The sequence below is a fragment of the Tursiops truncatus genome, chromosome 17, assembly GCF_011762595.2.
Source record: "Tursiops truncatus isolate mTurTru1 chromosome 17, mTurTru1.mat.Y, whole genome shotgun sequence".
NCBI classification, from domain to species: Eukaryota; Metazoa; Chordata; class Mammalia; order Artiodactyla; family Delphinidae; genus Tursiops; species Tursiops truncatus.
The window spans coordinates 30,720,423-30,738,409 of NC_047050.1; the positions used below are offsets into that span (position 1 = coordinate 30,720,423).

Here is a 17,987-nt window from a genome sequence, read left to right on the forward strand (position 1 = left end):
ATATATATATTTGATTCAGTTTGCTGTACAGCAGAAACTAACACAACTGTGTAAAGCAACTAAACTCCAATAAAATAAATAAATATTTTAAAAGATGTGGTACATATATACAATGGAATATTAGTCAAAAAAAAAAGAGAATGAAATAATGCCATTTGCAGCAAAATGGATGGACCTAGAGATTGTCATACTGAATGAAGTAAGTCAGACAAAGACAAATATCATATGATATCACTTATATGTGGAATCTAAAACAAAGGTACAAATAAACTTATCTATGAAACAAATAGAGTTACAGATGTAGAAAACAAACTTATGGTCACCAGGGGGCAAGTGGGGGGGGAGGGATAAATTGGGAGATTGGGACTGACATATACACACTATTATATATAAAATAGATAACTAATAAGGACTTATGGTATAGCACAGGGAACTATACTTAATACTCTTTAATAGCCTATATATGAAAAGAATCTAAAAAAGAGTGAATATATGTATACGTATAACTGATTCACTTTGTTGCACACCTGAAACTAACACAACATTATAAATCAACTATACTGCAATAAAAAAAAATAAGCCTTCTCTAGCTTTCTTTATGATTAGATGTGGCCATAGGATTGAATTCTAGTTAGTAGAACTTGGGGGAAAATAATATTTACTGCTTGCAGGTCTGGCACATAAGCAAATGAGCAAAACTACCTTGGTTTGCTCAGCTGCTGTCTGGATGTTTATGCCTTAGGAAACTCTGAAAATCATGTCTTGATGATGGCTGAGCCTCCATTATTCTGGGTCTCTGGCTGATTGAGTGGACAGTCCCTCTGCCCCACCACATGAGCAAGAACTAAAATTCTATTGTGTTAAGCCATTGAAATGTCTGGCTCTATCTGTTTCTGCTCTATGTTACATGTATTTTAATGTACATGATCCATCTATATACTTTAATAAAACTGATATAATGAAACAATATTTTGAGTGTGATGACATCAATTCATCTTCTATTCTCTAATTGGACACAAAGATCTAAAAATAAAGAACCAAGTAGAACCTGCATAGTAATCATATGAAACAACATAATTGAGAGGTTTTGAAAAAGTAAAGACTATCAAACTTTAGGTCACTGGTCTAGTGAAATGAAATAAACTCAGTGAAATGAAGTTTATTCCAGGAAGGAGGGAAGGAAGGTTTTTAAAAACAATCAAAAAATCTCTATCATAGTTTTCAAATCCAAATTACTATAGAAAGTTTTGGTAAAGCATCGTAAGGTAATAACTGTGTGGCAGACAGCTAATAGTTTTACAGTTTAAAATCTCAATAAATACTCTGGTTTTAAGGATGAGTAAAAGTCCTTGACTCTCCCGTCATATCAAGTCCTTCCCGTATTTTTAAAAAGCGCAAGACAGATTGATACAGATAATATTCCCACAGACTGCAGCACTTCTAGGACTCTTGGTAATATCTGTTCGGCAACTAACCCTTCCTGTTCTCAAAGATCAAAGTCCAAAACCTGCAGGCATCTGAAAAATATTATATAGCAGATACAGCTGCAAAATAAGCATAAAAATTGGGGAGGTGACAGACAGCTTGTTAAGGCCTAGGTGTGCCTCTTGGTAAACTTGTATTTGCACACCAATGACAAAATCTCTCTTACAGAAAGTTAACTCTCCCTGGTTTGTATAAATCATGTCCATTGACTCAAACATTATATCATGAAGATATTTAACTTAAACTTGGTCTATTCAAAGAATTTGTGGGCTTAGATGTAGAATTTGACCGTTTCACATTTAATGATTATATTAGTTTGTATTCTCCAGAGAAATACAATCAGTAGGTTATCTATGGCTATATTAGAGTAGATATATTATAGGAATTGGCTCATGAGGTTATGGAGGCTAAGAAGTCCCGCTATCTGTTGTCAGCAAATTGAAGAACCAGGAAACCTGATGGTATAATTCAGTTTGAGTCCAAAGGCCCAAGAACCAGGAGTTCTGAAGTACAAAGTCAGGGAAAGATGCAGGTGCCACATCAAGAAGGGAGACAGAATTCACCCATTCTCTTTTGTTCTATACTGGCCCTCAATGGATCGGATCATGCCTGCCCACATGGGTGAAGGAAGATCTTCTTTACTCAGTCTACCAAATCAAATGCTAATCTCTCCCAGAAACACCCCACAGGCAAATTCAGAAATGATATTTTAGCAGCTATCTGGGCATCCCTTAGACCAATCAACTTGACACATAAAATTAACTGTCATAATGATGCAATAGATTTAAGGATTTTGATGTCTCATGAAATTTTCATCATCATCGCTCTCTCCTTAGTTTGTGGATAGACTGCCACAACAACTCTGAACACCTCATGATCACCTTCTGACTTTAGACAGTGACCTTTACACCAATAAACAGAGCCAAGGCAATGCATTCTTTTTGTTAATAGAATAGTTAATAGAACTACATAGTAAAATAAGATATGCATCTGGATATTTCTCTTGTCATAGTTTTATATATTATTTTAATAGATAACCTTTATGTTTGGAGATTATCAATTTGTAATCCTCTGACTGTGGTAGATTACTTGTCTAATTAGAAAGAATCTTTGTGGTAAGTTCGTGTTTACATTGACATTACCATTTAAACTTTATACAGTAGCCAAGGAAACAATATGATAATGATGTTCAAAATGAATCTTAACATTTTGCTAGATTTAAATTTCCTAACACACATTCGGGCAATGTATACTTTTTAAAAACCATATCACAGTAACATTTTCTGTTTAGAATTACTATGCAGATGTTTTTCTTATCCACTCCTTAAAGAAAAAAAAAAACATCTTGGAGCAAAAAAAGGCATTCTATTTACTAAGGGTGTGTGTGTGTGTGTGTCGGGGGGGGGGTGTACTTATTTATTTATTTTAATGTAAGTATTGTGTAATTTCCTAAATGAGCATTAGCTTAAGCTTTCAAAAGGTATCATGACTATAAGCAAATTGATAGGAAAGTGGACAACAATGAATTAAGGATTACTGGCAGACTAAGACACTGTTTTATCTCTTTTGAGGTAGACAGAATTCAAATTGCCTTCATTAACTGAGCAATATGATGTGGAAAATGAGCTGGGTACTTATCAAGAGGCTCTGTCATTTGCATTTTTGCTAAACTTTCAAGCTTCTCTGTTTTCTAGATGCTTAAGAGCTCTGAGTAGGACAGAAAGAAAAATTTTCAGGGAAGTAAGCCAGGGGACATTGGAGGACTAGATTAAAGAAACAAAAAGTTTTATCAGTAAAGATGTCAGAATTGTGCCTGTATATTTGTGATACAAAAAGACAGCCTTACAGAAAGGATCTAGGATGTACAAATACATTAATTCTCCACACATTCAACAGTACCACAACAAAGCTAGAGGGTTTTCCTTTGATAAACAATCAGTACTTCATATGACATTACCATAGCTGCCCTGTTGCTAGTTAAAAGTCTGAATTTCAATTAAGCAGTAAATCTTTATGGTATTACATCTTGAACAGTTAACTTTTCCTTTAATCTCCTACAATTCTGAACACTGTTGTTTTGTAGAATCATTTTCTTTATGCTCACTGAAAAGGAAAAATATTCTTATTGGACCAGTAAAGAAATATTTTCATCCAAATGAAACACTAAATATTAAATAATTTTTTGTTTAGGTTTTTAATATATGTATATGTAAAAAGTTATTATACTTCTACAGTATAATTTAAAAGGCAATCAAATGTATTAATACACAGTCTGAGTTAAAAGTCCATCGACTTGATTGTACACATTTAGCTCCTATGTCCCATTTCTGAATTCTTTCCCACATATATATTCCTTGAAAGACTTCTTAAATCACACAAAAAAACAAATAAACATTAATAATACCTATAATACTCAAATCAGTGGAAAAATTCTCATTTCCTATGTCACTTCAAATGCCCCTATAGATATTTTTAAAACTTATTTTTTAAAAGTATTAGTTAATGCCTAAAAAAGTACAGCTAATAGAGAATACATTTAAAGGATTCGTGCAGCTTTCTTGATGATTTCCACATTTTAAGAGAAAATATAGGCCATTTAATAGGCACCATCTCCTTCATATAGAATTTTAAAACAATTTTAAATTTATGAGTCCACAAAGCCAAATTAACACAACTTGAAAGCTACACATTTACAGTATCTTTAACAGTTAGACTCATTATTGGAATAAAATACAATTTTCTCTGTTCAGAAGTTTAGAAGAAAATCTTTCCCTTGGAAGCAAATGTAGTTATGCCTATGTCAGCAAAATTCTACCATTATATGTGCTACTTTTCTCAATTAGTTAGAATGCAAATATTTTTCCATTATTTAAAACATTTTTAGCAATTGACTTGAAGAAGTCTGAGCTACTTCATTTGAATTCCTGTGTGATATTGATAAAAATAAACACATTTAATTTTAAATGAATTATGTATCAAACAAGTATGGGCCAACTATCATGTTGCAGATATTTTATTATTAGATTCTCAGCTACACAGTAAGTTAAACATGCCTAAATAGAAAGCACTTCTCCTTACAATGTCCCCAGCCCTGCAATACAAGGTAAAGAATGAAATCAAGTATACAGTATGTTAGCAGGTTATTGAGCTACTGAACATTTAGCCAGGAATGTACGTCTGTTTGACTCCAAAGTATCTGACTTTCATTCCAGTATAGTGAATCCTCCCAACATAGCTGCCATTAGTCTCCAAACCAGTTCTTAAAAATGAAATCATAATTTTATATTATAGCAAATACACCTATTAATAACAATACAAAAATCATTTTGTTCAATACTAGATATTTTATTTCCTTTTGGAAAACATGAACAGTTATTTATTATATTTTTCTCTTTGAAAATTAATGTTATTTCAAGTTTAACTCAACTAATTCATTCTATCCATAATGTGTTTGAACCCTACATGTTCTAAACATGCAAGACTATTACATTAATCCAGCTAACTAAACCTTCTAAGGAACTAACAAAGCTTAATTTGACGGCTGGGCTTAACTCATCAAGGAGGAATTAAGAGTTTTATTAGCTGATTAGTTGTCATTAAACAATGCACACTTGTATTTTCAACATTCTACTGTGGTGAAAAAGTAAAATATTTAAGTATTGATTACAAGAATTATGAGAGATGGTGACTTAAGAATCTTATAACTCTAGAATCCTATAATTCTATGAATATTTTTTAAACACAAAATTGTTGCCTAGGAAGAAACACATGCTTCTTATATCAAGTAACGACACTTTTAGCTGTTGAGTTTTTAATTTTTACATTATTTTTGCATATTAGAATAACTATAAGGATTAGAAAACTGATAGATATGTTGGAATAGATTTGCAAGAATCTGGTTTCTATAAAGATATCATACAAGAATATGTCAGATTGGGAGACCAAGGAAATTATGAGACAAAAGAGAAGGAGAAAACTTACAGATTAGAAAGGTTATAATGGAAAAAAATAAACAGAAAAGATATGGTAGAAGCTACACCACCAATGTCAATCAGGGTTAAGTTTCAAGTGGAAACACTGGAATTAAGTGTAAAAAAATAGCATAATTTACTTAATGTGTGACTTAATTCAATGACTTGAATACTACAGAAACTTTTAAATGACTCTTGATAGAAAACAAAATTCACTTTAAAGCATTTATAGAATACACTGTAAAGTTCTAATCTTTAATCAAAAGCCACATGAAAAACTATTATTGTCTAATGACTCGTACAAATTCTTGTTCTAAAATGTTATAAAAAGCCTCATGTATTTTTCGGTAATTTTAAAAACAAATTATTTGTTTAGTTTAAGTTTTTAAATTAGTAAATCACTTGGGCATCCAAAAATAAAAGTATTTATAATGAAAAAAACTATGCACTTACCATCATGATTAGGATTTCCTAGTGTCCATGGCTCATCTGAGTCGAAATGAGTATCTCCCCCAATTCCTGGTCCAGGGAAATAGGCATGTGCCAAAAACCCTCCCTCTCCATCAAAGGGAGAACTGTCTCCATGAAAGCCAGATGCAAAAATGATGGTTATATCCACATCACGTTTGCCATTTTCTAATTCACTGTAGGGAACTTCTTCAAACGTCAGAGGAGTTACATTCTGCCACACGTCAAAGGCACGACGAATAGCTTTACGGGTTTCAGGGTCTCCTACTTTTGGAGTTACGTTCTTTATACTGAAATTTAGAAAAAAGGGTAATCAGTATGGCTTTATTATATATAATCTGACTTATTATAGATTGGTTTATTACATATTTTCCTCTATTCAGTTGAGTAAAAAATTAGAAAAACGTCTCATATTAAGTAGGAAAGAAATTAATTCCTTCTGTCTCTATAGCTAGATTTCCCTGTGCTGGGTCATTTAATTCTCAGCAATATAGTACTCATCTACCAAGGCTATAAATGAGAAGATCTTCTCTGCAGAATGGTTAACACTAGGGTAATTAGATCAATCAGTCACTTTGTCTCCTGAACAACAATAGAAAGGCAGCTTTGCCAAATGATCAAACAGGTGCAACAGTTTCAAGCTGAAATAAAAAATTCAATTTCTGTCTGGTAATAATTACTTTTAGGGGCACAGTATTTTGTGCACACACGCTGCTTTCAAACAATGTCTTTATGCTCTTATCCATGAACAACAAATCAGTGGATACAAAATTATTTCTCAGTTTTTAAAGAAAATGTCATTTAATTACAGTTCCTGATATTCAATTGTTTTCTTATATACTTATTTCTAGTCAAAATAAAGCAATGAGAGTGAATAGCTTTTTAATACAAATATTTAACAGTTATATGAATTTAAAGAAGTAACTTGGACATTATTAGCTTATTTGTCTTGAGGTTAATAACAAATGGAAAAAGATATAAGTATTTTTCTCTAGCACTGATCAGATATTTCTCTTTTATCATTTATTTTTCTATTTTTTCTAAATAGAACATAAATGAAACAAATTTATATATATGTAAGTATTTTATATTGTGGTAGTATAAGTTCATACCATCTTTGTGAAAAGTAATGAGTAAATTTCATAAGAGTTATAATTAAGTTTCAGACCACTTCAACCAATAATCTTACACCCGTGAATCCATGAATTTCACTAAGGGGCTGTCTTAATGCATAGGAGGGTATAATATTCAGGTGAATATTATTATTTTATTATTGCAATGCATTTTTATTATTGCAGCGCAATAATGAAAGAGAATTGGAGGCTAGATGATATGCAAATCATGGTGTCTCTATTGCATGCCATAATATACACAGGATTTGAAATTTGAAAGAGCAAAATTTGATTTTGTTGTTTTAAAGCTATTTAGCTGTATGTAAAAATATTTAAGATATAACTTCTGGTGCAAATATAGTATGCAGATTATATTTTTCACACAATTGTAACTATGTCAGGATAATTACAAACATTAGGCAGGAATCATACTGACATAATAATAATGGAATTAATTAATTACTATGAGCCAGGCAAGCATTTCACAATATCTTATATATCCCCTGAGTAACCCAGTGAGATGGACATGTATACCTATCTCACAAAGCAAGAAGTTGAGATTTAGAGGAATTTAAAGAAAATTTAGAAGGGCAGAGCTAGTTTTTCATCCCAAACATTCTCACTCAAGAATCAGTTATATTAAATTCTAAGCTAGGCCACACATCTGAAACAAGGTTTTCACTATTTCTAATATGTATCATAGACCAGACTTACAATGACTATTTGATGATAAGTATCATTTACTATACATAAAGAAAATGATGAAGTGAACCAAGTGAAATGGAGTTGGGGCAGGGAGTATTCCAGGAAGAAGAAATGGCAAGTGAAAGGCCCTGATGTGGAGACATGCTCGGCAAGTTCGAAGAATGGCAAGGTGGCTGGTATAGTTTGAGCAGAGACAGAGGGCAAGTGCCAAGATATGAGGTCAGAAAAGCAACAGAGAATCAAATGAGATAGGGGCTTGTTGACCACTGTAAGGAGTTTGGCTTTTGCTCCAACTGAGAGGAAAAACTGGAGCGTCATGAGCAGAAAAGTGACATTTGACTTATGCTTTAAAGAAATGATCGAGCTTTATGTGGAAAATATATTGAAGTGGAGCAGGAGTAGGGACACCCACTGAGAACTCTTGCAAATTTTCAGGTGAGAAATGATACTGCTTTGGGCCAGGGGAGTACCAGTGGAGATATTGAGAAATAGTTGGATTTTGGATATATTTTAAAGGTACACTTGCCAAGATGTACTGATGGCTGGACACGAGCTCTGAGGGAAAAGGAAGTGTCAAGGAAGACACCATTATTATTATTATTATTTTTTACCTGAGACAAAGGATGGATAGAGCAAAAGAATTCATGCCTGCTCAGGGAGAAAGTTATGAAATCTTTTGTTGTTTTAGTGTTTTGTTTGTTTGTTTTAACTTTGTATCCCATTTAGTGTGATGCTTTGAACTCTCTTTTGAAAAAGAGTAAACTATATTGGGGCATCAACAACTTTGTTTAGCTTGTTAATCTCTAAATTACTGGTTTTGTTTTCTTTTGTAAAAAAAAAATTACTTTATTGAAGTATAGTGATTTACAATTTTGTGTTGGTTTCTGGTGTACAGCAAGGCAGTTCAGTTATATATATATATATATATATATATATATATATATATATATATATATATATAAAAAATAGTCTGTGTTTGCTAATCCCAAACTCCCAATCCATCCCTCCTCCACTCCCCCTTCCTCTTGGCAACCATAGGTCTGTTTGCTAAAGAATTATTATTTTTTTAATTTTTTCATATGTATTTTTATTTTTTAATTTATTTTTATTACGGTATAGTTGTATTACAATGTTGTGCTAGTTTCAGGTGTACAGCAACGTGAATCTGTTATACATATACATATATCCACTCTTTTTTAAGATTCTTTTTTCACATAGGCCATTACAGAGTGTTCAGTAGAGTTCCCTGTGCTATACAGTAGGTTCTTATAAGTTATCTATTTTATATACAGTAGTGTGTATATGTTAATCCTGATCTCCCAGTTTATCCCTCCCCCCCACTTATACCTTGGTAACCATAAGTATGTTTTCTACATCTGCGACTCTACTTCTGTTTTGTAAATAAGTTCATTTGTACCCTTTTTTTCTAGATTTCACATATAAGCAATATCATATATTTGTCTTTCTCTGTCTGACTTACTTCACTCAGTATGACAATCTCTAGGTCCATCCATGTTGTTGTAAATAGCATTATTTCATTATTTTTTAAGGCTGAGTAATAATCTGTTGTATATATATGTACCACATAGTCTTTATCCATTCCTCTGTTGATGGACATTTAGGTTGTTTCCATGTCCTGGCTATCGTAAATAGTGCTGCAAAGAACACTGGGTTGCATGTAACTTTTCAAAGTATGGTTTTTCCGCATATATGCCTAGGAGTGGGGTTGCTGGATAATATGGTAGCTCTATTTTTAGTTTTTTAAGGAACTTCCATACTGTTCTCCATAGTGGCTGTACCGATTTACATTCCCACTAACAGTGTAAGAGGGTTCCCTTTTCTCCAGCATTTATTGTTTGTAGATTTTTTGATGATGGCCAGTCTGACTGGTGTGAAGTGATGACTCATTGTCCTTTTGATTTGCATTTCTCTAATAATTAGTGATGCTGAGCGTCTTTTCATGTGCTTTTTGGCCATCTATATATCTTTGGCAACATGTCTATTTAGATCTTCCACTCAGTTTTTGATTGGGTTTTTTGTTTTTTTGATATTGAACTGCATGAGCTGTTTGTATATTTTGGAGATTAATCCCTTGTTAGTTGCTTCATTTGCAAATATTTTCTCCCATTCTGAGGGTTGTCTTTTTACTTTGTTTATGCTTTCTTTTCTATATTACCTATTTGATGGCCGATGCATGCAGATTAATGTTGTAAATTTGAATTTTGTCTAAATTAATTTTCCTTATAGTCTTTTATTTTCTTTCCACCTTATCGGATCGCAGAAGCCCATCATTAGTGGGCAAGTATTTTTATGACAAGCATTTGAAAGAATGTACTACATAATAGGTACTGCTCTAGGTGATAGACATAAAACTGTGAATAAGACTCTGATCTTGTAGAACTTATATATTTTAGTGGTAAGAGATAAACAATAAAAAATACAATTATAGATGGTTATAAATGAAGGGTGAGGAGGTGAGATAAGTAGATGATAAATGGGATTTCAATGACAAAAGGAGCCATGCATGCCTAGCACTGAATTTCCATCCAGAAAGAATAGTGAGCAGCGCAAACAAACTTGGCCAGTTCAGAGAATGGGACTGCTTTGTGAACTGGTGCAAAATGAATGCTCAGAACAGTGGTATGAAATGAAAGAGAATTGGCAGGGAGTGGGTTATGTTCTGTGAAGGAAACCACTGAAGAGTTTTAAGCAGAGACGTATCCTGGTATTTTTCCAGTTTACAAAGATCACTGCTTCTGATGAAAAATGACTAGGGGGACAAGATTGGAACCAAACATTTTGGAAGTTTGAGCAAGTGAGATTAGAGAAATGTACTAGAGTGGTTGTCATGGAGAGATGAAGAATTAGACAAATTCAGTATACGTTCTGAGGATATTGTTAATAGGAATTAGTGTTGGATTCAGTATGTAATGGAGAAATCATTTTATATTCAAATAAAGGGTAACCTTACAGCAAAGAAAAATGAAATCATGTTAGTATATGTATATAAGTACACAGTGGTTCTGAGAAAAATGAAGTAATATAATATAATAAAGAATAATAAATGTGGAGTACCACTTTGACTTGAAAACACATCACTGTGTTTTTCAAAGCTATGTACTGATGAATTTCCAAAATGTGCTTAACTACAATATTTGTGATGTCATTCATAAATACAAGACATAAGTATATTTTCAAATTACAGTTTTCTCCCGATATATGCCCAGGAGTGGGATTGCTGGTTCATACGGTAGTTTTATACTTAGTTTTTTAAGGAACCGCCGTACTGTTCTCCATAATGGTTGTACCAATTTACATTCCCACTTACTGCACTCCAGTGTTCATTGCAGAACTATTTACAATAGCTAAGACATGGAAGCAACCTAAATGTCCATTGACAGAAGAATTGATAAAGAAGATGTGGTACATGTATACAATGGAATATTACTCAGCCATAAAAAAGAACGAAATAATGTCATTTGCAGCAACATGGATGGACCTGGAGATTATCATACTAAGTGAAGTAAGTAAGAGAAAGACAAATATATGTGGAATATAATAAAAAATAATACAAATAAACATTTACAGAATAGAAACAGACTCAGAGACCTCAAAATCAAAATTGTGGTTACCAGAGGAGAAACGTGGGGGGCAGTGATAGATTGGGAGATTGGGACTGTCATATACACACTGATATGTATAAAATACGTAACTAATAGGGACCTACTGTATAGCACAGGGAACTCTACTCAGTATTCTGTGGTGACCTATGTGGGAAAATAATCTGAAAAAGAACAGATATACATATATATATATACATGGCTGATTCACATTGCTGTACACCTGAAACTAACACAACATTGTAAATCAACTATACTCCCATAAAAATTTTAAAAAAATACAAGACACATTAGTGTACTTCAGAGTTAGAGCTGGAATTCTGAATTAGGTACACACAAAAACCAACTTAGAAATTTTATGCCATTGAGAGATATTTTGTATTTACTAATAACTGAAATAATAAAGAGCACAGAGACATCATATGATATTAAGAGTAAACACTGTTATTCTTAATATTCTAATACGTAATACACAAAATTGTTAATATATACTTGCAAAATAAAGACAATACTATAAAATAAATAAAATGAAGGTTATATTTGAAAAACAAACTAATTTAATTTTAAAGTGCTTTTACTTTGTCTTTTTTTGTGGAAATAGAGTGGTTATAGTGAACATATTTTCCATTTTAATAAGACAATTGTTTTCATTTTTTGAATTCTCTATTGGGTTTTTTCATTATGCTATTTCACTCATTCTTTTAAGCCTTCAGTTTGGTAAATTTTGTAACATTTACCTAAAATATATATATATATATATATATATATATATATATATATATATATATATATATATATATACACATATATATAATCTTTAACAATCATGTCTTATACAACCCTGCATAATAAAATTGATGAAGTGGGAAATTCAAGACATCATTGTTCATCAGAATAATTGGTACTGAAGGCAAAGTATGTTAATTTATTTTTAAGGTTACTGTGTAAGGTCAGGATTCTCTAGGTTTAATTTCATTGAATCGCTACCAATTCATTTAATAAAAAATTTAGGTACTAATAATGGAGTATTTCCCTTTCAAGTTTTTAATAGAGTGATGACTGTTTTCCAAAATTAGAGTATTAATTTATCTCTAACATGAAAGTAAGAAAAAAACTAAATATTTTGGTGTTTGGTATTACATATTCAAAGTTAAAAGAAGCTTGAACTCTGCTTTACAGTTCTCAATAGCAATACATAAATTTCTCCATGATAAGTGAGATATTAAGTTTACTTCACTATTTCTAGGGTAATTTTAAAAAGTGTTAGAATTTGACGTTTAGAGAAACAATAAATCTGGGGAGAAAGAGGCTTATTAACAAAACTCTACCAAAATATGTATGTGTTTTCTTTACTCATGGAACTGTAGGAATTATTTTGCTTCATTAGTTCTGTAAAATAAATTAATATGAAATGTAAAATAATCAAATATTTGTTCATTTGAATAGAAGTTATGGGAAATGTGTAACAAGGACATTGCCAAAGGTTTCATCATTTTCAAATCAAGTAAACTCTGTTTAGGTATTCAGGAGACAGTACATGTTACCCAATGCCTAAAATTACTATGTAAAGTCAGAATTCTCTAGTTTCAGTATCATTGGATGCATACCAATTTCTTCAATAAAAATTCTACATACTAATAATGACTCTTTCCTCCTAAAATTTTGATAGAGTGATCAATCTTTTTCAAATTTTGGGTACTGTTTTATCTCTAATTTTCAAAGTAAGAAAAAATAAAACTGAATACTTCGGTATTTAGTTAAGATACAGAAGTTATATGATATGCTTATGTCAAGATATTTTGGTATGACCAGGGTTAAATACCATTTACTCAATTCAATAAATAAAAATAGTTGTTCAGAAAAGCATACTAACATTTTATTAAAAAAGATTAGCAAGTAAATGGAATTTATCATAACTAGGAAAGTAGACAATTTCTAAGAATATAACAGAGTAAAAATAATAAACTACATATTTAAATTATTAGAAGATCCTTATTCAGAATGTATTAAAATGTTCTATCAGAGGAGAACTAAATAGACTAACTTACTTTTACCCATATTATGTTTGTATAGTTGATGTGACTTCACGTTTTTTTTAAATACAAGAAATCATCAGAGTGGAGATTGACTATGGAGTCCCTCTAGGAAAGCTAACATTAAATATTTAACTATTTCCAAAGATGCTAGCTTTCCAGGTAGGGCAGACCTAGGTACATATTACTTTGGGTCTTATTTAAATAGTTTCTGTTTCTCAGCTTGCTGTGTATCCTCTGGATACACAAGTTTGTCAATAGGATAATCAAGTTCAGTGAGCTCATTGGGTTTAGAGAGAATGGTGAGAAATATCTCTGGGAAGGAACTCCTTATTCTTTAGCAATTTCTAGCTTTCTTTTTTCTGCATATATTGTTAAAGTAAAATAATAACTTTTAGGGTTGTATCCTTAGTAGTCACAGAAGCATGGATTTAAAATCAAGGTTAGCTAAAGGAAGAATTTACTGGGAAAATCAATACTAATTAATTTAATATAATATAACATAATACTATCAGATCCATTAATACATTATGAATACTCATTAATATACTATAATTTTTTTTTACATCTTTATTAGAGTATAATTGCTTTACAATGGTGTGTTAGTTTCTGCTTTATAACAAAGTGAATCAGTTATACATATACATATGTTCCCATATCTCCTCCCCCTTGCATCTCCCTCCCTCCCACCCTCCCTATCCCACCCATCCAGGTGGTCACAAAGCACCAAGCTGATCTCCCTGTGCTATGCGGCTGCTTCCCACTAGCTATCTACCTTACGTTTGTTAGTGTATATATGTCCATGCCTCTCTCTCGCTTTGTCACAACTTACCCTTTCCCCTCCCCATATCCTCAAGTCCGTTCTCTAGTAGGTCTGTGTCTTTATTCCTGTCTTACCCCTAGGTTCTTCATGACATTTTTTTTCTTAAATTCCATATATATGTGTTAGCATACGGTATTTGTCTTTCTCTTTCTGACATACTTCACTCTGTATGACAGACTCTAGGTCTATCCACCTCATTACAAATAGCTCAATTTCGTTTCTTTTTACGGCTGAGTAATATTCCATTCTATATATGTGTCACATCTTCTTTATCCATTAATCTGATGATGGACACTTAGGTTGTTTCCATCTCCTGGCTATTGTAAATAGAGCTGCAATGAACATTTTGGTACATGAGTCTTTGAATTATGGTTTTCTCAGGGTATATGTCCAGTAATATACTATAATTTTTTAAAATAGATGCATCTGGCAGTTGATTACCTATCCCATTGGTCATTTATTATATAAGTTATTATTTTGGAGTTCATATTTTATAGAGAAAAGGAATTTAGGCTAAATCTACTTTATATAATATTCAGTAAACCTGAGAAATAAATATCTACTTGATAAAAAATGATGTTACTCATTAAGATCCTATTATTATTTTGAATAAAGTTTAACCAAAGACTACTAAAAATTCATTAATTTTTTCAACAACTATTTTTTGAGGACCTAATACACAGCAGACACTCTACTAGGTGCTGGGGAGCATAAAATGGATATGTTCTCTGATTAAATGGAGCTCCTGTATGGTCTTGAAGTAACATACAATATACTATTTTACAATTATTCACTTACATACCTGTCTCCCATACTAGACTACATTCTCCATGGGAGCAGGGGCCTTGCCTAACTCATCTGTCTATTGACAGTTCTGCCACATAATGCTGTTCAATAATCATTTATTGAATTAAATACACCTGATTATCCAAGAAGCAAAATTTGTCAAAAGGAAATTGATCATAAAAATTCAAGTAAGAGATGAATGGTCACCAGTACTTGTATTACAGTTATAACCAGCATATATATTATGCATCAGCCAAAGTTATATATATCCCTAAGAATACGTAAGTGATACAACCTCAGAAGTTCCCATTTCTAGGCATCAAACATTGAGGTCATTTAAGTGGAAGGCGTAGGGGCCTAGACATTCCCTTTAAATGGACTGATTATAGAAAGTTCCTTTCAATCCCACATTTTAAAGATAGGAAGAGATCTTAAAGTTATATAATTGAACTTTCCAACCATTCCACAAATGTTCTCTAATTTCCCTGACAAGTGAATAAATTTCCTGGTTTATATGTTTCCAATGATGAAAAAAGAATTGTAGGATGGATGATTTAATTTTCTGATAGCTCAAAATATTAGATTTCTCTTAAAGCCTTTAAGTATTTGAAAATAGGGTTTCCCTGGTAGCACAGTGGTTAAGAATCCGCCTGCCAATGCAGGGGACACGGGTTCAAGCCCTGGTCTGGGAAGATCTCACATGCTGCGGAGCAACTAATCCCGTGCATCACAACTACTGTGCTTGCACTCTAGAGCCCACGAGCCACAACTACTGAGCCTGTGTACCACAACTACTGAAGCCCACATGCCTAGAGCCTGTGCTCCACAACAAGAGAAGCCACCGCAATGAGAAGCCCATGCACCATAATGAAGAGTAGGCCCTGCTCACTGAAACTAGAGAAAGCCGTGCAACGAGGAAGACCCAATGCAGCCAAAAATAAATTAATTAATTAAAATAAAAAAGATATTTAAGTATTTGAAAATAACAGGAAATTTCTCCCTTAAATATTCTTTCCATCATGTTAAGAATACTTGTCTCTAATCTTAAGCTCTTCCTCATGCAACCTGCATTCAAGATCTCTTAGTATTTTGATTTCTTTTTAGAAGTGTACATTAATTTGTCAAGAAGCAGCAGAAAATGTGGTGGCCCAAAGAAAAAAAGATACATCAGGTAAGGCATGGCCAACAAAGCAGAGATAAAATTAGCATCTCCACTGCTTTGAACACTTTGCTTTCTATAAATCTACTATGGACAGTCTAGCTTTTCTTTTTGAGCCACATTATACTGTTGGCTCATAATGAGTTTGCAATCTAATAAAACCTAGATTCTACCACCCCCATTCCAACTCCTGTCTTTATTCTGTAATGGCACATTCTGTAATCATTTTGAGCTCCAATGTCATATTTTGTATTTATTTTCCTAAACATAGTAAAAAAAAAAAAAGTAGTAGCAAATGATACTATTTACTACCTATTATATACAAGGCAACTTCTTAACACCTTATATATATTAACTTTAGAAGGTAATATCTTTAGCTCTCACTCCCAACTTTCTCTTATCCTGTTATAATATTCTCAACAATTTCTGGGATTTGTTTGATAAATTAAAGGAGTTAAGATAATAATCGGCATTTATTAAACACTGAGTTTCAAGCACTATGCTGTTTTTGGTTTTTTTCCCTACTATCTGACTTATTGTCTCCTAAGCCTGTGAGGCAGGTATTGTTACAATACTCACTTTACACACAGGGAAAATGAGACTTGGAAAAATAAGTAACTTGATCCTGGTTTTACAGGTAGCAAGTATCAGAGCCAGAATGAAAATCCAGACTTTTCTTACTCCAAAACTCTTGACCACATTATGTGCATATCAATAATCAAACATTAAAAAATAATCTGGAAGTTTACAGGGATAAACACCTAATTATTTGAAAATTCAAAACTAACTGAGACAATTGTCAGTATAGGGATACAACATAGATTGAACTATGATCTGTTCTGAACCTAATGGCTCTTAGTTTCTCTCTTTCTTTCTTTTAAAATTGAATGGTGTAGGTAGTACCTAAGGATGCAGAGACACTAAACAGGGTACACTGTCAAGAGTTTGGAAATCAGGTCAGAAAAAGAATAAAATCTGAAATGGAAAAAAATAAATATCAATATACATAGTTGTGTAAGCTTTATAGGTCTAAAATTGATTATACTTTAATCCAGTTGGTATTTATTGATTTTTCTATGGCATGAGGTAAGAACCTAATTTCATTGTTTTCTGTATAGATAACCAATTATCACAGAATAAGTTAATAAGTAAAATAGCCCATCCTTTCCTCACTGATCTACAAGGACTGCTCTGGCATAAATCAATTTTTTAATACATGAATGGTCTATTTCTGTGATCATTTGTCTGCACTGTTGGACTATTTGTCTATCTCTGTGCTAACACCACATATTGCCTTAATTTGTATTGATTTAAAGAAAGTCTTCATATCTAGTAAGTGGGAACATTTTGATTAATATTGGGCCTTCACTAATCCTCAGAGATTTTTGAGTCAGTTTGTTAAATTATACAAAAAATATTACTGGGAATTTTGTTAAAATTGCATTGAATTTGTGGAAGATCTGAACTTTCATTATATTGAGAGTTTCTATTAAGAGCAAAATATATCTCTACATTTATTTTTGGTCTTTTTATGTCTTTCAATAAAAGTTCCTAATTTTCTTCTTAAAGGGCTTACACATCTTTTGTAGATTTATTCTTTACTTATACTTTTGTGTCTATTTTAAATGTTATTTTTGTAAAGATTATACTCTGTGTGTGTGCCGGTTTACTTTGTATATTGATCTTGTAAAAAATTTCCAGTTTCTGTTCTGACATGTAAAGAGCTTGGAAGCTGTCACTCCCAACCTCACAATAAGACAAAAAAGCTAAGCAAACAAAAACTAAACAACACTTCATAGCTCCATCAGAGAATTGCAGTTACAGG

At 32.3% G+C, this 17,987-nt stretch overlaps 1 protein-coding gene across 1 annotated transcript in view; it reads right to left on the reverse strand.

Annotated features, from left to right (window-relative positions):
• The window catches only part of MMP16 (matrix metallopeptidase 16), a 342,034-nt gene that overhangs the window by 150,077 nt on the left and 173,970 nt on the right, over positions 1-17,987 (reverse strand). The window contains exon 4 of the mRNA XM_019926341.3: positions 5,910-6,214. Coding sequence (XP_019781900.1) covers positions 5,910-6,214 — 305 coding nt within the window. The remainder of the gene's footprint in view (positions 1-5,909; positions 6,215-17,987) is intronic.